This window comes from Aquarana catesbeiana, linkage group LG06, assembly GCF_042186555.1.
Source record: "Aquarana catesbeiana isolate 2022-GZ linkage group LG06, ASM4218655v1, whole genome shotgun sequence".
NCBI lineage: Eukaryota > Metazoa > Chordata > Amphibia > Anura > Ranidae > Aquarana > Aquarana catesbeiana.
In genome coordinates, this window is record NC_133329.1 from 245,102,066 (window position 1) to 245,128,198 (window position 26,133).

General features: G+C 43.1%; 1 protein-coding gene across 1 annotated transcript in view; it reads right to left on the reverse strand.

Moving 5' to 3' along the window:
* Positions 1-26,133, reverse strand: part of RFTN2 (raftlin family member 2) — a 163,901-nt gene that overhangs the window by 51,555 nt on the left and 86,213 nt on the right. The window contains exon 6 of the mRNA XM_073633126.1: positions 19,917-20,038. Coding sequence (XP_073489227.1) covers positions 19,917-20,038 — 122 coding nt within the window. The remainder of the gene's footprint in view (positions 1-19,916; positions 20,039-26,133) is intronic.

Sequence of the window (26,133 nt, forward strand, 5' to 3'; positions counted from 1 at the left end):
ATGTTCAGTCTTTTTTCTTTCTATAAAACATAGCAAATACATTTTTTTTTACAAAAAATCTAATTTCTTCATAAAATTTTGGCCAAAATGTATTCTGCTACAGGTTTTTGATTATGCAAAATCACAATAATTGTATATTGATTGGTTTGCATGAAAGTTAAAACGCCTAACTATGGTATATATTCTGGAATTAAAAAAAAAAAAAAAAAAATGTTTATACTATTAATGGCAGCAAAAAATGACTTCTAATGGTACTGCAATAGTGCGTTGGGCAATCTGACACTAACTGACGCTGGGGGGAACCGACTGCCACTGACATCACCAGTGACATTAATACAGTGATCAGTGATAATACTATACACTGTGGCTGTACTAATGACACTGGCTGGAAAGGGCTCAACATCTAGGGCAATCAAGGGGTTAAATATGTCCTCAGCTATGTGTAATGTGTGTACAGTGTGCTACTTTTGCTAAAACTGACAGATTGCTCCCTCTGTGCAGAGCTCTGTGTTGTTTACCAACACAAGAGCTCTGGGCTGTGACTGCACACAGCCAATCAGCAGGTCCCGGCCGTGAATCATTGGCTGGAACTCCTGCTGTGTGCAATCACAGCAGGTGCCAGGCAGGGGCAAACATGAGCACGCCCCTCCGCTTTGCCTACAAATACATTGCGGGTGGGTGGTCCCTAAATGGTTATCGATAGTGGTTATATATACTTTATACTGTGTGGAAGTGATTTCAGGGATTAAAGTGATTGTGGGGGGGGGGGGGGGGGAAACAAAAACACCCTATCAGTTTGTATCAATTAAGGGAAAACTCAGTTAAATCTTATCCCTAAATCTTCCAAGGAATCACAAATTGTAGAATTTTTTTTTTGGTAAATCATATAAATATCTTCAATCACAGTTTGCAAAGTAATGTACATCAGTTATGGTAAATAATGGCTAATGAAAAGCAGTAGCTATAGTACTCTCCGAAACACATTTGTTTCTGATATACTACAGTATTTCCACACCTGTTTGGAAGACAATTTTTTTTTTTATTCAGGAAGAGTTTAAAAGGCAATATGAGGGGGTTAGCTCGGCAGCGGGCGTGTGTGACCCCCTAAATGGGTTCACCACACAAAATCAGGCACAGCAGACTGCATTGCAGGTGAAAAAAAACAAAGGTGTGGTTTATTTATGCTATATGCAGTGAAAAATATAACAGCAAAACAAAAAAAAAAAAAAAAAAAAAAAAAAAAGGAAGGAAGAAATCCTGGTCAGTTTGACCGCTTACTACACACATGGATTCCCTATCTAACATCTGGGGTGCCAAGGTTCACCATCACTGACCTAGGGCATACATATATTTTCCATCCTGGATGCAACCAGGTGATTTTACCTGCCTGCTGTTACATACACCCCCCCCCCCCCTCTTGTTTCGACCTTGGGGTTGGAACACATGCAGTCAGGCACACATGTACTCGAGACAAAGCATCCACATTCCCCATTTTAATGCCAGGGCGATGCTTTACTGTAAAGTTGAATTCCTGTAGGGCCAGGAACCACCTATTTATCCTTCTATTGGTCTCTTTGTTTTGAGCCATCCACTTTAAAGGAGCGTGATCAGTAACCAGGTCAAAGTGCCTACCTAGCAGATAGTACCGAAGGGAATCTAGAGCCCACTTCACTGCTAAACACTCCTTCTCAATCGTGGCATAATTTACCTCATGGGACTTCAATTTCCTGCTGAGGTAAATGACTGGGTGCTCTTCCCCGTTCCAGACCTGGGACAACACTGCTCCCAACCCAACGTCTGATGCATCAGTTTGTACAACAAAGTCCTTAGAGAAGTCTGGTGAGTACAACACTGGCTGGCTACATAAGGCTGTTTTTAAGGACTGGAATGCTGCTTCAGCCTCTGGGGACCATTTAACCATGACAGACTCTTTCCCTTTTGTCAGGTTGGTGAGGGGCACAGCCTGAGAAGCAAAATGGGGAATGAATCGCCGATAATAGCCAGGGATTCCCAGAAAGGCTTGTACCTGCTTCTTGCTGTTAGGACGTGGCCAAATCTGTATGGCCTCGACTTTATTGACTTGGGGCTTTATCACTCCCCTCCCAATAGTGTACCCAAGATATTTGGCCTCCTCCTGTCCAATGGTACACTTCTTTGGATTGGCCGTAAACCCAGCTTCCCGGATAGAGTCTAAGACTGCTTGCACTTTTGGCAGATGTGAGACCCAATCCGTGCTATGGATAATCACATCATCCAGGTAAGCTGCAGCATACTTCTGATGGGTCCTCAGAATCTTGTCCATTTTCTGTTGGAATGTTGCTGGTGCATTCTGTAACCCAAACGGCATTCTCTTGTATTGGAACGCCCCATCTGGGGTTACAAACGCAGTTTTCTCCTTGGCTGACTCGGCCAGGGGAATTTGCCAATACCCTTTGGTGAGATCGAGAGTTGTCATGTATCGGGCTGTTCCCAGCCAGTCGATCAACTCATCTATATGTGGCATGGGGTAGGTGTCAAATTTTGTAACTTTATTCAATTGTCGAAAATCGTTACAAAACCGCCAGCTCCCATCAGGTTTGGGCACTAGTACGATAGGACTGGAGCAGTCACTCTGGGACTCTATCACACCCAATTCCAGCATCCTTTGAACCTCCCCCCGTATTGCCTCCTGTCGGGCCTCTGGTATTCTATAAGGTTTTAGTTTTACCCTTTCTCCTGGCGGGGTGATAATGTCATGCTCTACGCCAGATGTTTCTCCCGGCTGCTCAGAGAAAATCTTTGTTGCGAAGTACAAACTCTTTAACCTCCTGTTGTTGGGGTTTCGATAAGGTGACTGCAATTCCAACCTCAGGAACTAAGCAATCAGACTGGGCCGGTGACAAAGTCTCTGCGACTAGGGATTCCCTATCCCTCCAGGCTTTCAGCAGATTGACATATCTGTTCCGGCTTTCGCCTTCCTGGATGTCTGACCCTTTATTTCACCTCGCTCACTTTTTCAATGATTTTGTATGGACCTTGCCATGAATTTGCTTTCAACCGTAGGGACTAGCACCAATACCCTATCCCCCGGGGAAAAGTACGGGTCTTGGCCCCACGGTTGTACACTCTCTGCTGTGCTAACTGCGCTTGGGCCAAATGTTCCTTTACGATTGGCATTACCTGTGCAATTCTATCTTGCATCAGGGCGACATGCTCAATCACACTCCTGTGGGGAGAACTCTCATTTTCCCAAGTTTCCTTGGCGATATCCAGCAGCCCTCTTGGGTGTCTCCCATAGAGTAACTCAAAGGGTGAGAAACCCGTAGAGGATTGGGGTACCTCCCTAATGGCAAACATCAAATAGGGTATTAGACAGTCCCAATTCTTTCCATCTCTATCCACCACCTTCCTTAACATTTGTTTTAGGGTTTTGTTGAATCTTTCAACCAACCCATCTGTTTGGGGGTGATACACAGACGTACGTAATTGTGTCACTTTGAACAACTTGCATAGTTCTTTTATAACCCGGGACATAAAGGGTGTCCCTTGGTCCATAAGCAGTTCCTTACAAATACCCACGCGGCTAAAAACAAGAGATAGCTCTTTGGCTATGATTTTGGCTGAGGTATTTCGAAGAGGAATCGCTTCCGGATAATGGGTGGCATAGTCCAATATAACCAAAATGTACTGATGCCCCTAGCTGACTTAATTATTGGATCTACCAAATCCATTGCGATTCTCTCAAAGGGGACCTCAATGATAGGAAGAGGTACCAGCGGGTTACGGAAATGTGGCATAGGTGCCGACTTCACAATAATTTTCTGTTTCCTTCATGACCCCAGGCCAATAGAATCTCTGCAATACTCTCTCTCTGGGTTTCTCTGTCCCCAGATTACCTCCAAGAATGTGCCCATGGGCCAATTCTAACACCATTTTCCTGTAAGGTTTGGGCACCACAAGTTGCTCAATGTTTTCTTCTGCCCTTTGAGCCACTCGATACCCATACTTCACTGTGGAAAGGGACCTGCTGTAAGTGCAAGTCTTATCTGGGTTCACTAACTCGCCATCTATTTTCACCATTTTCCCGTGCCTTTAGTAGGGTGGGGTCTGTTAACTGTTCTGTGGCAAAATTTTCCCTGTGAACCTCGAGATCCGAAAAAACTCCACAGACAGCATGTTTTCACCTGAGGATGTTGACTCCTCCCCAGTTTCTCAAGTTTCTCCCACCAATACCGACAAGACAAGTCCTCACCACTCTCAGAGGAATTCTGGTTATCATCTTCCTGGTCTATAGGGGCACCAGTGAGGGGCTCAGGACAATCCCAGAGTTCCCAGAACTTTGGAAAATCCCTTCCCACAATGGCATCATGTGGTAAGTGAGACACTAACCCCACCTGATGAGAGAGGTTACCTTTGTGGGTCTCAAAAAACACTGAAGTTACAGGATACTCTCGGGTGTCCCCATGCACACAAATTACAGCCACCTTGTTATTCCCAGAGACCTCTGTAGTAACTAATTCAGCTTTTATCAATGTCACCAGGCTACCTGAATCCAGCAACACATCAACATTTCTACCATTAATACACATTTTACATAAATGTTTCTCAGGTCCCCGAATGGCAGTGCATGCAACTGTCGCAAACAGCGACTGACATCTGTCCCTTACAAAGTCACATTGCATAGGTTCATCAACTGGGCAATTGGCTGCAATATGTCCCTCTTGCTGGCAGCGGTAGCAAATAATCTTTTTCGCTGCCTCTTGCGGCCTGGGCTGCTCCCACCAGACATTAGGTTGAACCCCCACCCTCTCACTCTCTCCACCCTCACCCCTTGGAGTCATCTAACCCACCACTGGGAATGGTCTGGTCTTAGGGTGGAAAGTCCGTGAGTCCCTGGAAGAGGTGGTCAAGTTCTCTGTAGCCAAGTACCTCTCAACCAGATCCACAAGCTTATCTGCAGTTTCTGGGTCTCCATGGCTTACCCACTTTTGGATGGCAGTAGGAAGAGCTCTCAGGAAACAATCTATAACAACATGTTCCACAATGTTTGGTGCGGTCAAAGTCTCTGGCTGCAGCCACTTCCTGCTCAGGTGAATGACATCATACATTTGAGACCGGGGGGGGGGGGGGGGGGTATTCCCAGCCAGAAAGTCCAGTTATGTACACGCTAAGCCCGGACAGCCAGGGTGACACCCAGCCGTGCCAATATTTCCATTTTTAGCACCACATAGTCTTTTGCTTGGTCGGGCTCTAGGTCATAATAGGCTTTCTGCGATTCCCCCATTAACAAAGGGGCCACCAGTCCAGCCCACTGCTCCTTAGACCACTTTGTGGTCAAAAACATCTCCAGATCATCCTCTCCAGTCATTTTTGTCAGTAAACGGCTCACACCAAAGCATGCAGTATTAGTGGAACCACTTGCCTCACTGGTCTGCGGACGTTGCTGCATTAATGTCTCCATTTGTTGTTGGAGTCAAAGAAACAAACAAAGGCGCCTCTAAGTGCAGAAGATTAACAATTTTAATGCCCCAAACTGGGTTAAAAACACTTACAGAATAGAAGTGGTAATCAGGCACATCATAAGTGAAGCTGCATTGGAAGGGGTCACGGTCAGAGGAAGCCTTCAGAGGGGATGGATGTAGTCACTGAAAACAGCGGTGTGGGACACAAGGAGCCGCTGTGAAGCCGGCGTCGTCAGCATGGAAAGACGGCGAACCCGGAAGTGATGTCATCCGCTGAGCGGCTCTGTAACCAGCCTGAACCGCAAACAAACAGCCTGGGCGAGGATGTGATGTCATCAATAAGGGACGCGTTTCGGAACCATCAATCGTTCCTTTTTCAACCTATGGCCATACTGATGACTGAGAAGGACATATATACACACCCACTAGTAGTGGATTGGCCGGGGGGCGGGGGCAGCAAAAGTTTAATAACGATGAGTCCATTTAATGCATATGAATGAGTGTGAATAAATAAATACCTGCAACAGCATTCTTAAAAACATTCTAAAAAACGGGGCAAAAGAAAAAGGAGAAGTATAATAAAATAAGAAAAGGAGTTTAGAACAATGGGAATTAAAAAACTGATCTATAAAATGTCTAACAGTGACCGGTCCTAGAACCTGCAATGCACATAACAGAATGTGGACAATGAGAGCAGGCAGGATGATATCAATATTAAGCTGTAGACCAAAGGGGGACATACGTGACAATAATACTATCAATAATTTATCGTATAAAAAAGTGTTTAAAATGGAGGGGTTCACATGAGAATAATAAGAAGGGATATTAGAGGAGAGGAGCCTAAATTATTATCTACAGAAAGGAGATGTCATGTTAAAGTATGGCACTAACTTCAAAATCCTCGTTTAACCCTCCAGGGGCTAAAACATTTAATAAAAATATCAAATACATTTCTCTGTGGCATAGGCGTCTATAACGTTCAGCAGGGGGGAGATCTTTTGGCATTGCCTCAATGATCCATACTTTAAGGCCACTCGTGGACTTATCGGTGTGAAGATAATGTCTGGGGACGCTATGGTTATCTAGTCCACCTTCAATTAAACGGCGATGTTCTCCAAACCGTTTCCGTAGTGGCCGGATAGTGCGCCCTACATAAAATAGACCACAGGGACATGTGAGGCAATATATGACATGGTCAGAAGAACATGTGTGAAAACCCCTTATTGGATATGTTTTACCTTTGACGTGAAAGTCTTTCTGGCCATGTATCACAAAGCTGCAAGTCTTGCAGAGGGGCTTACGGCACTGATACATCCCAGAAATAGCTAGAAACGTGGGCATGTGGTGGCCCGGAGGCAGAGGTTTGGCCCTGAGTTTGCTGGTCGCTACCTTACTTTTAATGTTGGGTGCCTTTCTGTAGGCAAATTGAGGTCTGCTGGGCAGAGTGGGGAGTAGATGTTCGTCTTGTAGTAGCAGAGGCCAATGTTTTTTGATAATATTTTCCATTTGTTTGTGTTGGGTATGGAATTGGGTGATGAATCGTAAATTATCTTTCTGAGTATTGGGACGTGGGTGAGGGTTCTCAATGGGCGATGTGCTCTTGTATTGTTGATAAGCTGAGTCAACAAGATCAACAGGGAAGCCTTTTTCGAGAAACTTAGCTTTCAAAATTTCACCTTCAGTGTCATAGTCGCTCTTCAGAGTACAGTTCTTTTTTAGCCTACAGAACTGACTCTTAGGTACATTGTTTAGCCATAGGGGGTGATGACAACTTTCATAGTGGAGGAATGAATTTCCAGCTGTAGGCTTGGTGAAATTTTTGGCATGGATCTCTTTACCTATCCAAAAAAGTTCAAGGTCCAGGAAGGCTAACTTATTTTGATCAATGACGGAGGTGAAAGTAAGGCCCATATTGTTGGTATTACAATATGTCACAAAATCCGAGAATGTTGATGCATTGCCATCCCAAATGATGATCACGTCATCTATATAGCGGCCATAAAAAACAATGTGGGAGAAGAAAGGGTTGTTGTTCCATATATATATATATATATATATATATATATATATATATATATATATATATATATATATATATATATATATATATATATATATATATATATATATATATATATATATATGTGCTCCCAATGCCCCATGGTGAGGTTCGCATACGAGGGTGCAAAATGCGCCCCCATAGCTGTCCCTTGTAGTTGCAGAAAGAAATTGTCCTCAAATTTAAAATAGTTATGACTAAGACAGAAGGAAGTGGCTTCAACAATGAAGGAAGCTTGTCTTAGATTTTGATCAAAATAAGTTTTTAAACACTTTTTTTATACGATAAATTATTGATAGTATTATTGTCACGTATGTCCCCCTTTGGTCTACAGCTTAATATTGATATCATCCTGCCTGCTCTCATTGTCCACATTCTGTTATGTGCATTGCAGGTTCTAGGACCGGTCACTGTTAGACATTTTATAGATCAGTTTTTTAATTCCCGTTGTTCTAAACTCCTTTTCTTATCTTATTTTATTATACTTCTCTTTCTTTTGCCCCGTTTTTTAGAATGTTTTTCAGAATGTTTTTCAGAATGTTTTTCAGAATGCTGTTGCAGGTATTTATTTACACTCATTCATATGCATTAAATGGACTCATCGTTATTAAACTTTTGCTGCCCCCGCCCCCCGGCCAATCCACTGCTAGTGGGTGTGTATATATGTCCTTCTCAGTCATCAGTATGGCCATAGGTTGAAAAAGGAACGATTGATGGTTCCGAAACACGTCCCTTATTGATGACATCACATCCTCGCCCAGGCTCTTTGTTTGCGGTTCAGGCTGGTTACAGAGCCGCTCAGCGGATGACATCACTTCCGGGTTCGCCGTCTTTCCATGCTGACGACGCCGGCTTCACAGCGGCTCCTTGTGTCCCACACCGCTGTTTTCAGTGACTACATCCATCCCCTCTGAAGGCTTCCTCTGACCGTGACCCCTTCCAATGCAGCTTCACTTATGATGTGCCTGATTACCACTTCTATTCTGTAAGTGTTTTTAACCCAGTTTGGGGCATTAAAATTGTTAATCTTCTGCACTTAGAGGCGCCTTTGTTTCTTTGACTCCAACAACAAATGGAGACATTAATGCAGCAACGTCCGCAGACCAGTGAGGCAAGTGGTTCCACTAATACTGCATGCTTTGGTGTGAGCCGTTTACTGACAAAAATGACTGGAGAGGATGATCTGGAGATGTTTTTGACCACAAAGTGGTCTAAGGAGCAGTGGGCTGGACTGGTGGCCCCTTTGTTAATGGGGGAATCGCAGAAAGCCTATTATGACCTAGAGCCCGACCAAGCAAAAGACTATGTGGTGCTAAAAATGGAAATATTGGCACGGCTGGGTGTCACCCTGGCTGTCCGGGCTTAGCGTGTACATAACTGGACTTTCTGGCTGGGAATACCCCCCCCCCCCCCCAGGTCTCAAATGTATGATGTCATTCACCTGAGCAGGAAGTGGCTGCAGCCAGAGACTTTGACCGCACCAAACATTGTGGAACATGTTGTTATAACCCAGTTTGGGGCATTAAAATTGTTAATCTTCTGCACTTAGAGGTGCCTTTGTTTGTTTCTTTGTGTCATTATAGAGCCTGCTTCAGTCTTTTAAAGCTGCTGCCCTTTTTGCTGAAGATCATGCCACCATCCCTACCAACACTTTCCTCTTCATTTTGGACTACCTACTTTTAATAGAGACACTATCTGGACTACGTTAGTCCTGTGCGCCCTATATACTTTTTTATTTTTCATTTGTTGTTGGAGTCTCTGCTCTTGCTTTTGTAACAGGTCTATGAAGCTGGCCTCAGATTGCTGCTGGGCTTGTTGCCGAGCTTCCAGACTCTGCAGGTGAGCTTGCTGCTGAGCTTCCAGACTCTGCTGCAAAGTTGCATTTGTCTGCTGCTGGGCTGCAAGGCTCTGTTGTTGAGCTGCAAGGCTCTTTTGCAAACCCGCCTTTGTCTGCTGCTGATTTGCATTTGCTAGAGCCAGCTGTCTCAGTATCTCCTCCATGATGGCCTTAAAAAAAAAAAAAAAAAAATTCTCCACCAACTGTGAGGGGGTTAGCTCGGCAGCAGGTGTGTGTTACCCCCTGGATGGGTTCACCACACAAAATCAGGCACAGCAGACAGCATTGCAGGTGAAAAAAAACAAAGGTGCGGTTTATTTATGCTATATGCAGTGAAAAATATAACAGCAAAACAAAAAAAAACATGAAAAGAAATCCTGGTCAGTTTGACCGCTTACTACACACGTAGATTCCCTATCTAAGAACTGGGTGCAGCCTTGTGCTGCCCCAGTCCCTATCTCTCTTTTAGAAGTTTGCCACACAGGCGTTAACTCACCACACAGGATAGATCCCACACTCCCCAGTCTACACACACAGAACTGGTTCCAGGATGGAGCCTCTCCCTAAGCATTCTGGGTTTTTTTGTATAGGTCTTAATGAGCCCACTCACTTCAGCTGGGCTCATTAACTCTTCCCCTGCAGGACTCCCAGCACTCCCCCTAGTGGTATAAGTCAGCATAAAGCCTAAACCTAGGGCATACATATTTTCCATCCTGGATGCAACCAGGTGATTTTACCTGCCTGCTGTCACAGCAAGCATATACGATAGATATCATAACAAAACAGATATGTCCCAGCATACAAGAAATACAGAGATCTAAAAGAATCGTCACTTCATCAAAGACAATCTAGCAAGGTACATATACAGTAATGCAAATAAGAGAAACAGTGCAGCTCTAAGAAGGTGTGCAATCACAGCAGGTGCCAGGCGGGGGCACGCATGAGCACACCCTAAACCAGGCAGCGATATACGGGTGCATCGCTTTGGCTACAGTGGCTGCCCGTCCGCAGTACATTGTGGGCAGGTGGTCCCTAAGTGGTTAATGATAGTGGTTATATATACTTTATACTGTGTGCAAATGATTTCATGGGTTAAAGGTACTATGGGAAAAACTGTATCAATTTGTATCAGTTTGTACTTATTAATTAATGGAAAGCACCCAGGTAATTGCTACCCCGCACCTCTGGCCACACACAGTACTGCATACACCAGCGCCCCTGCACCCCTGTCCACATACAGTATTGCATACACCAGCAGTGGTTGTGGAACAAATCAACTGAGTTTCTATTATTTCTTATGGGGGAAACTCGCTTTGATATACGAGTGCTTTGGATTACAAGCATGCTTCTGGATGAATTATGCTCGTAATCCAAGGTATTACAGTAAATGTCTTCAATCACAGCGTGCAATGTAATGTACATCAGTTATAGTCAATAATGCCAATGACAGGTAGTAATTATAGTAATCTGCAAAATACATTTGTTTCTGATATACTATTTTCACACTGTATGGAAGACATTTTTTTTATGGTACAATATTTTTATTGACATAAAGGAAAAAAAAGGAAACCAGATGACAAATAGTATGTTATAGACTAACACTGACTCTCAGGCCGGCGGTCCGTGCGTTATGCCAGAGCCTATAGACCCAGGGGCTAAGGTAGGTAAGGGAGAGCAGAGCTGTCTGCAATAATGGGAAAAGAAGAAATAAAACAAAAAGGGGGGGGGGGGACTACATAAAAAACGCACACGCACAACAATTTAGGTGAGCGGAGAGCTGAGTGGAGGCCCAGAAACTGAACGAGTAGGAGGGGGGCAAAGAGGAATATATGAATATAATCATTGGACAATTTCCAGGAACAGACAGAGTTCTCACAATCCTTAGGATTAATGATAAATGAAAAGGGAAAGAGAAAACTCCTTTCAAATAAGTAGGATTTTTATGGAGATATACAATATCATTCAAAAGTGAGTACACCCCTCACATTTTTGTAAATATTTTATTCTATCTATGTGACAACACTGAAGAAATGACACTTTGCTACAATGTAAGCAGTGAGTGTACAGCTTGTATAACAGTGTAAATTTGCTGTCCCCTCAAAATAACTCAACACACAGCCATTAACCACTAGAGATCCGTGCTATAGCCGAATGACGGCTACAGCGTGGACCTGCTTTGTCGGGACTACGTCCATTGATGTCGTCCCTTACACGAGCGGCCTGCGCGCCCTCTGCAGGGCGCACGCAGCGCACTCTGTGATCAGCGAGTCTATGAGACTCGCCTGATCACAGATCGGAGTCAGGGGTCGATCCCGACCCCTTACCACATTATCAGCTGTCAGCCAATGACAGCTAATCTTGTGATGTCAACAGAGCCAGTAATAGGCTATTTTTTCAAATTTTTCTCCTCGTGCTGACAGCGTGAGGAGGAAAAAAAAGCCGATCACCAGTGGCTGTGAGAGGGACATCAGTCCCGATCACGGAGATCTAACACCAGATCACCAGTGCCCACCTGTGCCCCCTGCCAGTGCCATCTAGTAATAGACAGCAGTGCCGCCTACCAGTGATCACCAGCGCCACCCATCAGTGCCCACAGTGCCACCCATCAGTGCCCACAGTGCCACCCATCAGTGCCCACAGTCAGTGCCTCAACAACAGTGCTGCACATCAGTGCCACCTATCAGTGCCCACCAGCGTCACCTATCAGTAAGGGCACTACCATCAGTGCCGCCCATCACTGCCTATCAGTGCCGCCCATCAGTGCCTATCAGTGCCGCCCATCAGTGCCCATCAGTGCCGCCCATCAGTGCCACCTATCAGTGCCACCCATCAGTGCCACCCATCAGTGCCACCCATCAGAGCCCATCAGTGGCCATCAGTGCTGCCTTATCTGTGCCCATCAGTACCGCCTTATCTGTCCCCCATCAGTGCCGCCATATCTGTGCCTATCAGTGCCACCTTAACTGTGCCCATCAGTGCCGCCTTAACTGTGCCTATCAGTGCCGCCTTAACTGTGCCTATTCGTGCCCATCAGTGCAGCCTATCAGTGCCCACCAGTGCCACCTCATCAGCGCATATCAATGAAGGAGAAAAATTACCTGTTTACAAAATTTTATAACAAACTATGAAACGTGATTTTTTTTTTTTCAAAATTTTCCATTTTTTTTTTTGTTTGTTTAGCAAAAAATAAAAATCCCAGCTGTGATTAAATACCACCAAAAGAAAACTCTATTTGTAGGAAAAAAATGATAAAAATTTCCTTTGGGTACAGTGTTGTATGACCGGGCAATTGTCATTGAAAGTGCATCAGCGCTGAAAGTTGAAAATTGGTCTGGGTAGGAGGGGGGTTTAAGTGCCCAGTAAGCAAGTGGTTAATGTCTTAACCGCTAGCAACAAAAGTGAGTACACCCCTGAGTGAAAATGTCCTAATTGGGCCCAAAGTGTAAATATTTTGTGTGGCCACCATTATTTTCCAGCACTGTCTTAACCCTCTTGGGCATGGAGTTCACCAGAGCTTCACAGGTTGCCACTGGAGTCCTCTTCCAGTTCTCTATGATGACATCACGGAGCCTGTGGATGTTAGAGCCCTTGTGCTCTTCCACCTTCCATTTGAGGATGCCCCACAGATGCTCAATAGGGTTTAGGCCTGGAGACATGCTTGGCCAGTCCATCACCTTTACCCTCAGCTTCTTTAGCAAGGCAGTGGTCGTCTTGGAGGTGTGTTTGGGGTTGTTATGATGTTGGAATACTGCCCTGCGGCCCAGTCTCCGAAGGGAGGGGATCGTGCTCTGCTTCAGTATGTCACAGTACATGTTGGCATTCATGGTACCCTCAATGAACTGTAACTCCCCAGTGCTGGCAGCACTCATGCAGCCCCAGACCATGACACTCCCACCACCATGCTTGACTGTAGGCAAGACACACTTGTCCTTGTACTCCTCACCTGGTTGCCGCCACACACGCTTGACACCATCTGACCAAATACATTTATCTTGGTCTCATCAGACCACAGAACATGGTTCCAGTAATCCATGTCCTCAGTCTGCTTGTCTTCAGCAAACTGTTTGCTGGCTTTCTTGTGCATCATCTTGTGCATCTTCCTTCTGGGACGACAGCCATGCAGAACAATTTGATGCAGTGTGCGGCGTATGGTCTAAGCACTGACAGGCTGACTCCCCAACCCTTCAACCTCTGCAGCAATGCTGGCAGCACTCATACGTCTATTTCCCAAAGACAACCTCTGGATATGACGCTGAGCACGTGCACTCAACTTCTTTGGTCAACCATGGCAAGGCCTGTTCTGGGTGAAACCTGTCCTGAAACCACTGTATGATCTTGGCCACCATGCTGCAGCTCAGTTTCCAGATCTTGGCAATCTTCTTATAGCCTAGGCCGGATCCTCAGAGATAAATGTATAAATAAAAGTGCAGCGCTGGATAGTAGACCAATATTTTAACAAGTGAACATAATGTGTATGCTTACACTAATGTAAAGTATATATAATTAATCATAATCAAAAATATCCAGCGAAAAAGTAGTCCATACCTAATTAATGTGTTAGAGAAAATACGTGCATAATAAAACACATAATGTGACAACAAAAATGTTCATAAGAGAAGGTGTCCCAATGAAAGAATTCCAATACAAGACCCTGGGTCTGTGTTCTCCACCACTTGTGCTGCCCGTCACCTTTCAATAGATAATGGAGGCTTACCAGAAAGCCTGCGACTGCCCTTCTCAGGGGGGTCAAAACAGGCTTAGTAGAAACGGCAGGGACACTGTTAAGGACTCACTTCCCTCACAGGTAACCAGCTGGCATCAGTAAGGAATAACTTCCATAGCACACTTCCAGGAAACAAGTTCTGTGCACCGATGGATGAACGAGGGGACAGGAGCTGCACACCGATGAATAGCCACTTCCACAGCATTCGATGGATTATCCCTGGTGGTTCAGTCACAGCTCCGCTCACAGTTCCCGGTCCCTTCCCAGATGTTGCTGTCAGGACAGGTATGCTTCGGGTCATTGTCCATCTGCACTGTGAAGCGCCGTCCAATGAGTTCTGAAGCATGCTGAATATGAGCAGATAATATTGCCTGAAACACTTCAGAATTCATCCTGCTGCTTTTGTCAGCAGTCACATCATCAATAAATACAAGAGAACCAGTTCCAGCCATACATGCCCACGCCATGACACTACCACCACCATGCTTCACCGATGAGGTGGTATGCTTTGGATCATGAGCAGTTCCTTTCCTTCTCCATACTCTTCTCTTCCCATCACTCTGGTACAAGTTGATCTTGGTCTCATCTGTCCATAGGATGTTGTTCCAGAACTGTGAAGGCTTTTTTAGATGTTGTTTGGCAAACTCTAATCTGGCCTTCCTGTTTTTGAGGCTCACCAATGGTTTACATCTTGTGGTGAACCCTCTGTATTCACTCTGGTGAAGTCTTCTCTTGATTGTTGACTTTGACACACATACACCTACCTCCTTGAGAGTGTTCTTGATCTGGCCAACTGTTGTGAAGGGTGTTTTCTTCACCAGGGAAAGAATTCTTCGGTCATCCACCACAATTGTTTTCTGTGGTCTTCCGGGTGTTGCTGAACTCGCCGGTGCGTTCTTTCTTTTTAAGGATGTTCCAAACAGTTGATTTGGCCACACCTATCTTTTTGCTATCTCTCTGATGGGTTTGTTTTATTTTTTCAGCCTAATGATGGCTTGCTTCACTGATAGTGACAGCTCTTTGATCTCATATTGAGAGTTGACAGCAACAGATTCCAAATGCAAATAGCACACTTGAAATGAACTCTGGACCTTTTATCTGCTCCTTGTAAATGGGATAATGAGGGAATAACACACACCTGGCCATGGAACAGCTGAGCAGCCAATTGTCCCATTACTTTTGGTCCCTTAAAAAGTGGGAGGCACATATACAAATTGTTGTAATTCCTACACCGTTCACCTGATTTGGATGTAAATACCCTCAAATTAAAGTTGAAAGTCTGCAGTTAAAGCACATCTTGTTTGTTTCATTTCAAATCCGTTGTGGTGGTGTATAGAGCCAAAAAGATTAGAATTGTGTCAATGACCCAATATTTATGGACCTGACTGTATATCTAAAGCTAAAACTTTTTTTTTAGTTTGTATGAGTAACTGGAACCTGAATTTTCTGTGTGTAAGTGTAGTGGCTGTTTTGACTACCTTTTATTTCGAGACTTACTGCCTAGATTTCATGGACTCAGAAACATTAACAAAAAATGCTATCAGAGTCTAGTGGGTGACACGTATAGACTTATCGATTAAAGCAAAGTAAAAATGTTGTGGTGTTTGTAAACTGCAGTTTACTTTGTCAAGCTGGCAGCTGATGAGAAGATGGCAAAGCAGCATATTCTACCTTTTCCCAGGAGATGTCAGAACTCTGGCTGATGCTTACAGAATGTATATTGCATCTCTGGCTGGGGATTCACAGTATATTTTTTGTCACTATAGGCAAGTATCCAGAAAAATTCTGACAGCTTTTGAAGTTGAGAACAAACATGCTGCTTAGCTATTTAGCTGCCTTTTCTTGATGAGTTGATAAGGTCAACAGTAAAGGGTGGTGTTCTTGCACTCAATGGTTTTCTCGGGTGCCGACATCGCTGGACCCCAGGACAGGTAAGTGTCCTTATTTTAAAAGTCAGCAGCTGCAGTATTTGCAGCTGTTGACATCTAAAAAAAAATGTTTCGCTGGACTCCCTCTTTAACTAGTGTAACTAGTGTAACTAATCAGAGTTCATGCTCTCTGAATAAATTGTGTATTGTAATTGTAGCACCCTGGTGTTTAGGCAGGGTTGCTAGTAAATGTAGTTTTGCCAGACAGTAGTTGCCCTGGTTAATGGTTAGTAGATCCACTGAATCCTCTCTAGTTCTGGACTTGCTACACCTTCTCTCTTCTGTCGCTAGGTGGCGCTATGCTGGTGACATTAGATAGACAAGGGCTTAGAAAGGTCAGGTTACGAATGGATGGGGTGTCTCAGCCAATGGTCAGAGGTTTCTTTAAGCCCCTTGGCCTGCTGGGAGAGCCTATTTATTTGGGTGGAGTCAGGGGATCGGGGTACTCTGCCACCTGGATGGCTGTCTGGGTGGACGTGTGTTATGCTGCCCCGGGCTGTTAGGCCGGAATCCTGAGGCCTATCCCGGGGACATCTGGCTGCTAGGCTGTCTGAGGGCCTATCCGGAAGCAGGAAAAGCAGCGCAGGGTTGGGACTGCAGGATTGGAGTCCAACTAAGAGTAAAGGTTTGGACGGGGAACCAGTTGTGGTTGGAGGCAGAGGGGAAGCTGTCGCCACTAACGGGCCATCCACCTTGTTACCGGCGATCACTGCGAGTAAGTTGAAGCCAGTACCAGAGCAGTCTTCTTACCAGCCATAGACGCTGAAGAAGTGGGAAAACTTCAGCAAGTGCCAAGCCAGGAACCCAGCGGGACAGCAAAGGTGACGCTTGAGGAGCATCAGTGAGTGCCAAGCCAGAGACCTAGCGGGTCAGCAGGGGTGACGCTTGAGGAAGATACCGAGTTATGGAAGTAGAAGAGCTCAGGGGATCCAGTGGCGATTGGATCTGGAGGTCTAGTGATAGATTGGGAGCTCAATGAGTAAAAGTCTACAATGAGAGACTGTAGAGTGCGAGGAGAACTATTGGTAACACAGAATAGTTAAGTACAATACCGTTAGTGACTGTTACAAGATTTGTTGCCATAGGAGACAACAGTCCTACCTATACAGAAGTGGTATCTGGCTTGGAAGCCTTCCACTGTATAGCTGTCTACCTATAGAAGTCTCTGAGTCTTATCATTGCATCTACTTAAGGGTGTCCTGGCCCTAACCCGCTCTCCCACAGTTCTATTAGGAGTCAATAAATCTCTTTTGCATTCAAAAAGTGTCTGGCACCCATCTTGCCTCACACCTACCATGCCTTGTAACTCACTCTACAAAGACAGATGTAAGCTATCCTTGACTCTGGAGGTCACCATTAGGCCTTTGGAGGTCCGGAACCTTGCTACATAATGATACTCTAAATGGTTGAATTTAGCTTGGCACTCCAACGCATTGCACAGTATTTTATTATGGTATTTAAAATTTTACTATAGCGTAAGTTGTGGTAAGCTGTGTTGTTAAAAAAGAGGATCATGCATTTTTTTCTTCCGTTTGTGGTGTATTGGCAGCTTATTCATAATGAATGGGCTACCTTATTGCAATGCACCTTAATGCATCCCAACATTTTAGCACTTCTCTATCCCCTACTGGCCATGCATGCTTCACACCATGTCAGTCACCAAAGAGTTGAATGGACCTCCTGATACTGCAGATTTTCTGGAGAAAGCCCCATTCATCAACGGTAGCCTACTGCAGAAGCAGAGCCACTAGGTCACGCCATGGCTGTCACATCTAAGTATGTCTGAATTTGGAGAATGTAGTGTATGTGCTCAGAAGGGTCGGGGTGGCATAGATATACAGTATCTCACAAAAGTGAGTACACCCCTCACATTTTTGTAAATGTTTTATTATATCTTTTCACGAGACAACACTGAACAAATGACACTTTGCTAAAATGTAAAGTAGTGAGTGTACAGCTCGTATAACAGTGTAAATTTGCTGTCCCCTCAAAATAACTCAACACACAGCCATTAATGACTAAACCGCTGGCAACAAAAGTGAGTACACCCCTAAGTGAAAATGTCCAAATTGGGCCCAATTAGCCATTTTCTCTCCCCTGTGTCATGTGGCTCGTTAGTGTGACAAGGTTTCAGGTGTGAATGGGGAGCAGGTGTGTTTAATTTGGTGTTATTGCTCACACTCTCTCATACTGGTCACTGGAAGTTCAATGTGGCACCTCATTGCAAAGAACTCTCTGAGGATCTGAAAAAAAGAATTGTTGCGCTACATAAAGATGGCCTCGGCTATAAGAAGATTGCCAAGAACCTGAAACTGAGCTGCAGCACAGTGGCCAAGACCATACAGCGGTTTAACAGGACAGGTTCCACTCAGAACAGGCCTTGCCATGGTCGACCAAAGAAGTTGAGTGCACGTGCTCAGCGTCATATCCAGAGGTTGTCTTTGGGAAATAGATGTATGAGTGCTGCCAGCATTGCTGCAGAGGTTGAAGGAATGGGAGGGGTCAGCCTGTCACCGCTCAGACCATATGTCGTACGCTGCATCAAATTGGTCTGCATGGCTGTCGTCCCAGAAGGAAGCCTCTTCTAACGATGATGCACAAGAAAGCCCACAAACAGTTTGCTGAAGACAAGCAGACTAAGGACATGGATTACTGGAACCATGTCCTGTGGTCTGATGAGACCAAGATATACTTATTTGGTTCAGATGGTGTCAAGCGTGTGTGGTGGCAACCAGGTGAGGAGTACAAAGACAAGTGTGTCTTGCCTACAGTCAAGCATGGTGGTGGGGATGTCATGGTCTGGGGCTGCAGGAGTGCTGCCGGCACTGGGGAGCTACCGTTCATTGAGGGAACCATGAATGCCAACATGTACTGTGACATACTGAAGCAGAGCATGATCCCCTCCCTTCGAATACTGGGCCACAGGGCAGTATTCCAACATGATGACCACCCTAAACACACCTCCAAGATGACCAAGCTAAAAAAGCTGAGGGTAAAGGTGATGGACTGGCCAAGCATGTCTCCAGACCTAAACCCTATTGAGCATCTGTGGGGCATCCTCAAACTGAAGGCGGAGGAGCGCAAAGTCTCTAACATCCACCGGCTCCATGATATCATCATAGAGGAGTGGAAGAGGACTCCAGTGGCAACCTGTGAAGCTCTGGGGAACTCCATGCCCAAGAGGATTAAGGATGTGCTGGAAAATAATGTTGGCCACACAAAATATTGACACTTTGGGCCCAATTTGGACATTTTCACTTAGGGGTGTACTCACTTTTGTTGCCAGCGGTTTAGATATTAATGGCTGTGTGTTGTTTTGAGGGGACAGAAAATTTACACTAGTATACAAGCTGTACACTTACTACTTTACATTGTAGCAAAGTGTAATTTCTTCAGTGTTGTCACATGAAGATATAATAAAATATTTACAAAAATGTGAGGGGTGTACTCACTTTTGTGAAATACTGTATATGTGCATTTATCAGAGAATAGTGTAATGGGTTTGTAGATAATTTCTTTCAGTTTATTGTGGTCAGGACTAAAAATACAATTGTAAAGTAAATGGATAGATATGATAATTAATATTTTCAAGCCAGCAGGTAGAGCTTTAGGCTTTTTAATATGTTCTTGTTTTCGTGTTTCATGTTTACAGAGCTCAAAGCATTGACTCATCCTTCTCACTGCTGAACATTGATGACCAAAGTTTCCATGAGAGACAGATGCCTACAGATGCACTCTACAAGCTGTATATAGAAATCACATAGTAGTCTGAAAATTCTTTGTCTAACATTCAAGTAGAAGAATGGTCAAAACTTTTTAGGCCATACTTCTCCTGGGGATCACAGGAATATACCTAGTTCGGCAAGTAGAAAAGACTACATATTTTTTTTTCTAAGTAATATAAAAGAAAATATAATATATGTATTACCTCAAATACAGTCCATTGTTCTACTATGATTGCATCATTTCCTTTGTTTTTCGACCCTGTTAGTTGGGCAGCTTCATCCTCATAGATTAATAATCCATCCAATGATTTTGGTGACAGGTCTCCTAGAATAAGAAAAAAGAGCAATTAGCTCTGGGGGTGAAACCGCCCAGTTTGTGGATACAGAAGAAGCTTTTGCGTAAAACTCACTGCTCAAACCTTCAAGATTAAGAACATCCCCAATTCGCCCTATGTTTTTGACCTACTTTGAAAAACTAAACTTTGGTAAGTTAATTGTAAAGCATGGAGACAAAACACATTTTAGGGAAACTTTATTAGGTCAGTTATATGAAAATATATGATCTGCCGAAATAGGCATTATTTTCTATATCTATTGTTTCTGACTTTCTGTACCAGCTATGTGCACTCTCTTAAAAAAACAAAAAACATTTACTTCACACAGTGATGAATTTGTTGTGTTACAATCACACTGCCTGTGATTCAGTATACCAGGAATGTACACAAATTAAGGAGCAAACCTAATTACAACAAGAAGGATTCTTATCAGGAAGGAAGCCAATAGTGGAATGTTACTGGTGATTTCTCTTCCTTTATTTCTCTTCACAGTACTATCAAAAGTCATCAGCAATGGTCTGTTAATGTTGGTAAATTGTATACTTGACATTTTTTTTGTCTGCTAAAGCATATAGTAGGGCAAAATAAAAAAAAAAAACATATGCAGTACATCTCTTCTATGGGGGAAAGGGGTGTATTTATAGTAGTTTTTTGCTCCATTTAGTGTTCTTTGTATTTTTCCCTTTTTATGTATTTAAAAAAAATCAAACCAAACAAAATCAGGTCTAGGATAGCTTAAAAGGAGCTTCCAACATATGAGCCATTTAAATACCATTTGAAAGCCACTACAAAACAGCCATGGATATAGACTGCTTGTGAGTGGTAAGCAAATAAAATTAAATTTGTGGGCACTGCTTAACCAACTCTTCCTTTCCAGGCCCTTTTTCAGTTGTAGTACTGTAATAGTTTGCCTGACAATTACTCGGTCATTCAACACTGCACCCAAATAAATATCTATATCCAAATTAATATCCTACACAAGTACTGTTTACATTTGTGATCAACAAGGTTAGAGGTAATCATAGATGCTCATGCTCTGTTAGCCAATGATTGCCTCTGTCTAATGAGGAGATATCTAAAAGGATATCTAAACCCAAAAACAACAATTCTAAATATTGCTGTTTACCATTTCTTAGATGTGGTGGATCCAATACATTTATTTTTCAGGCTAGGAACATTTGGAACAAGTACAGAAAATACCTGTTGATCTGCCAGAATGCAGAATCCTTGTCAGTTCCTATGAATTAAAATGAGATATCAAACAATGTTATCTTTCCTTCAAGCTATCTTCTGCAAACTACTAATTCCCCTGCCCTATATGTAATAGAGGTAAAGAGAGGAAGACATGCTTGTAGTCCTGCCTTGGGCTCAAATCATGGGCACCCCCATAGATACAGTGGAGGAATGAGTGAACCCCCCCACGAACAGGAAAGTTATCCCAGCTGGACTCTGCCAAATTTAGATCAGTGTATGGCCAGCATTATTCTCAGGATTAACAGGTAAAAATAAAGAGGGAAAAGCCGGATAAAGGAAAAAACTAATGCAGCCACCACGTCTAAGGACAGGTAAACTGTGTTATATTAAATGTTTACTTTTGGTTTAGATACATTACAAACAATAAGGATTTTACAGGCTAATTATACCTAGTAAAGAGATGACAAGCATAATCTTAGAAAATCAAACAAAGACATTTTGCATTTATGTAAAGGTTCAGTAACCAATAGCAACCTATTAGAATTAATATTTCATTAAAATAAAGTACATACAGTTGTGCTCATAAGTTTACATACCCTGGCAGAATTTATGATTTCTTAGCCATTTTTCAGAGAATATGAATAACACAAAAACGTTTCTTTCACTCATGGTGTGTTGCGTTTGTTACAATATGATTTTTTTTTTAATCAGACATAAGATACGTGGGACATAACATTACAATAGTGGTTGGTCATAGAGATATTGTCAGTTTTTTGGCTTGAGTAGATTTCTTAAACAAATCCGGTTTCATACAATGGGGTTAGATACCATTGTTGTATTACAGTTTGGACAGGCTATTGTCTCTATAGCTACAGTACACAAGTAAGAAATTTACTTGTTTGAGGTTTTTTCAGCTCTCAAACTGAAAGAATGACTGTTAGATTACTGTCAGGTGTTGGCTAGATTAGACAATGGGTACGTAGATACAGTTTTTAACAGTCCATTGTCTACACAGCTACAGTAAACAGGTATGTTTTCTGTTGTTTGGTAACTATGGTAAACAGCCTGGCACATAAAAGGGGGATTCAGGCATAAGCTAGGGACACACACACACAGACACACACACCATCATGCTGTAACATCAGAAGCCACCCATGATAGAAGAACAGTGCCTGATGTTCCAGAAGAATCATTGCCAATGGAGATCACGAACATACAGTAACAGAAGATAAGTAACCTTTAAGTGTATTTGTACTATTATAGACCATAGGCTGTTCAGTTTGCTAGGCATTTTCCTTGTTATAGATATCTGTCCATCTTGTATTGTATTCCTAATATTGTAATAGTTTTGTATGTACAGCATCTTTGTATAGTAAAAGCACATTTACACACTGCAGAAATCGCAGCTTCCTTGCTTATACCACAGAGTAACCTTGCTAGATAGACGCAAGCAAAACACATGGTTAGTGTTTGGCTGAAGCCATTTATTATCAGTCAACTGTGTTTGCTCTTTTTCAATCATAATCACAACAGAAACTACCCAAATGACCCTGATCAAAAGTTTACATACCCTGGTGATTTTGGCCTGATAACATGGGGGGTCCCCCAGGGTTCTGTGCTGGGACCAATCTTATTTATTTTGTTCATAAACGACCTGGAGGATGGGGTAAAAGGTTCAATCTCTGTATTTGCAGACATTACTAAGCTAAGCAGGGCAATAACTTCTCTGTAGGATGTAGAAACCTTGCAAAAAGATCTGAATTAATTGGGTGGGCAACTACATGGCAAACCAGGCTTAATATAGAAAAATGTAAAATAATGCATTTGGGTGGCAAAAATATGAATGCAATCTATACACTGGGGGGAGAACCTCTGGGAGAATCTAGGATGAAAAAGGACCAGGGGGTCCTAGTATATGATAGGCTCAGCAATGGCATGCAATGCCAAGCTGCTGCTAACAAAGCAAACAGAATATTGGTATGCATTAAAAAGTGGATAAACTCCAGAGATAAAACGATAATTTTCCCACTCTACAAGACTCTGGTCCGGCCGCACCTAGAGTATGCTGTCCAGTTCTGGGCACCAGTCCTCAGGAAGTATGTACTGGAAATGGAGCGAGTACAAAGAAGGGCAACAAAGCTAATAAAGGGTCTTGAGGATATTAGTTATGAGGTAAGGTTGCAAGCACTGAACTTATTCTCTCTGGAGAAGAGACGCTTAAGAGGGGATATGATTTCAATTTATAAATACCCTACTGGTGACCCAACAATAGGGATAAAACTTTTTCGTGGAAGGGAGTTCAACAAGACACGTGGCCACTCATTAAAATTAGAAGAAAAGAGTTTTAACCCTAAACTACGTAGAGGGTTCTTTACTGTAAGGATGTGGAATTCCCTTCCACAGGCGGTGGTCTCAGCGGGGAGCATCAATAATTTCAAAAAACTATTAGATAAGCACTTGAAAGACCACAACATACAGGGATATACAATGTAATACTGACATATAATCACACACATAGCTTGGACTTGTGTCTTTTTTCAAGCTCACCTACTATGTAACTATGTAACTATATGTAACATGCACCCAATTTGACACAAAGGGGTTTGAATGGCTATTAAAGGTAACCATCCTTGCCTGTGATCTGTTTGCTTGTAATTAGTGTGTGTGTGTGTGTAAAAGGTCAGTGAGTTTCTGGACTCCTGACAGACCCTTGCATCTTTCATCCAGTGCTGCACTGACGTTTCTGGATTCTGAGTAATGGGGAAAGCAAAATAATTACATGTAAAAACAGTGCAGCGCTGGACAAAATGAATAAATTATTATCAAAGTAACTAAATACAGTGTAAGTGAAATAGTGATAAAAAATCAACACTACATACAATAAGATGTGCTTAAATTACCAAGCCAAAAATAGTAAAAATGGTTCAAAAACAGTGAAAAAGTCCAAGAAAAGTCCAAACTTGATTGCATATATAAAGAGCCTGTTTAGAGGATCCCAGTATAGTATTCCAATTGAAAAGTGCTGCCCGTCACCAGGTGTAAGTAGTAGACAAACCTCCCCAAGTGGAAAACAGAGAGGACTTTGGATTGGCCTTCCTAACCACCTATTCAAGCCAACATTGGGCCATTAAAAGAATTATCAGAAAACATTGGCCAGTTTTAAAGAATGATCGGGTCCTGGGGCCTTTATTGTCAGATAAACCTCGGGTTTTGTTTAGAGGAGCCACCAACTTCAGACACATTTTGGCACCTAATGTACCAGACCCCCCCACACGTCCCAGTTTTTTGGGGACCTTAAGGGGTTTTCCCCATGTAGGAGGTGCAAGGTTTGTAGGGTTAATACATTAAACGATAGGAGGTTGACTGAATTCACCTCAGTAAACACGGGCCTCACATACCCTATCAAATCGCTTATCACCTGCACCACCAAGTGTGTGGTTTACTTACTAAGGTGTCCTTGTGGGCTAGAATATGTAGGACGCACCATTAGGATGTTGCACGTGAGATTAGGTGAACACATCACCAACATCAAACAAGGTTTTGATAAGCACAGTGTCTCTAGACACTATGACCTTGTGCATAACAGAGATCCCACGGGCACCACCTTTATTGGTATCGAAAAATACGTCCCCCATTGGCGTGGCAGTAATGGCAAGAGAGCTATTTCCAGATCCGAGACCCACTGGATCTATAAACTTGGCTCTCACGCCCCCAATGGTTTGAACATCGAATGGGACATCAACTGTTTTATTAATAACAGTTGATGTCTCTGCGGATGATTTCAACTGTTTTGCGGGTTATAGTGGCTGTCCCTATGGACGATAGGTTGATACACCATATGTGCTTTGCTCTGTTGAGATTATGTTATAATGATTATTTCCATATTTTCTATACCTTATATATCATATATTTTTTATATATATTTTCTATACATTCTTTACATATTTCCATATGTTATTTGGAATTTCTATTCATATCATTTATTCATGATTTATTTATATCTTGGTGAAGTGATCCTTCCTTTTTTAAGTAGAGGTGTAGGGCATTCATTCTGTTCAGTGGCTAGGAACATCAATAGCCCTGGTTACAGAGTGTAATGTTTGCCTACTAGTTACAATGCACGTTTTACTTTTAATTGTCCACTAGATGGCATCCGTTGCATTAGCAGGTCATACTGCTTGTTAAATTAGCCTTTACCTCGGGCAATTAATGCCTTGGGCTCTCTTCATTTTACTAGATAGGCTATGATGAGCCTGCAAGATGACTCATTGTATCTCTTAGCCGTGTTGTCTTAGCCAATAGCGGCGCTTTATGTAGCGCCGTTTGGCTATTTAATGCGCATGCGCATACGCGATTACGTACCCCTGATGACGTCAGTTGTGACGAAACGGCCATAGGGTCACAACGTGAACTCGTATCGCGCATGCGCGATTCAATTTTAAACAGCGAAATAGCTTTTTTTTATCTTTGATTGTTTTTTCTGCTGATTTTTACTCTGCATTTGTGCCATGTATACAGCATTTACTTGGAATTTTTTTTAAATAAACCTATTTGGCAACCTACACTATGAGAATCCCCCTTTTTTCTTCAATGCGGTTCACCTGCTGAAGTGCCTGAACTTTCAAGTTACCCTGTCACTTCACTGTCTGGAGCGTTCTCAGCCTCCACTAAGGACATTCCTGGGAAGGAGGAAGGAGGGTCGATGACCATCAGCTTATGCCTTATCGTGAATTCTTTGGTGATCTACTAAGCCTGTATTGACCCCCCTGAGTAAGGGCGGTCACAGGCTTTCTGGTAAGCCTCCATTTTTCTTACACCTGGTGACGGGCAGCACTTTTCAATTGGAATACTATACTGGGATCCTCTAAACAGGCTCTTTATATATGCAATC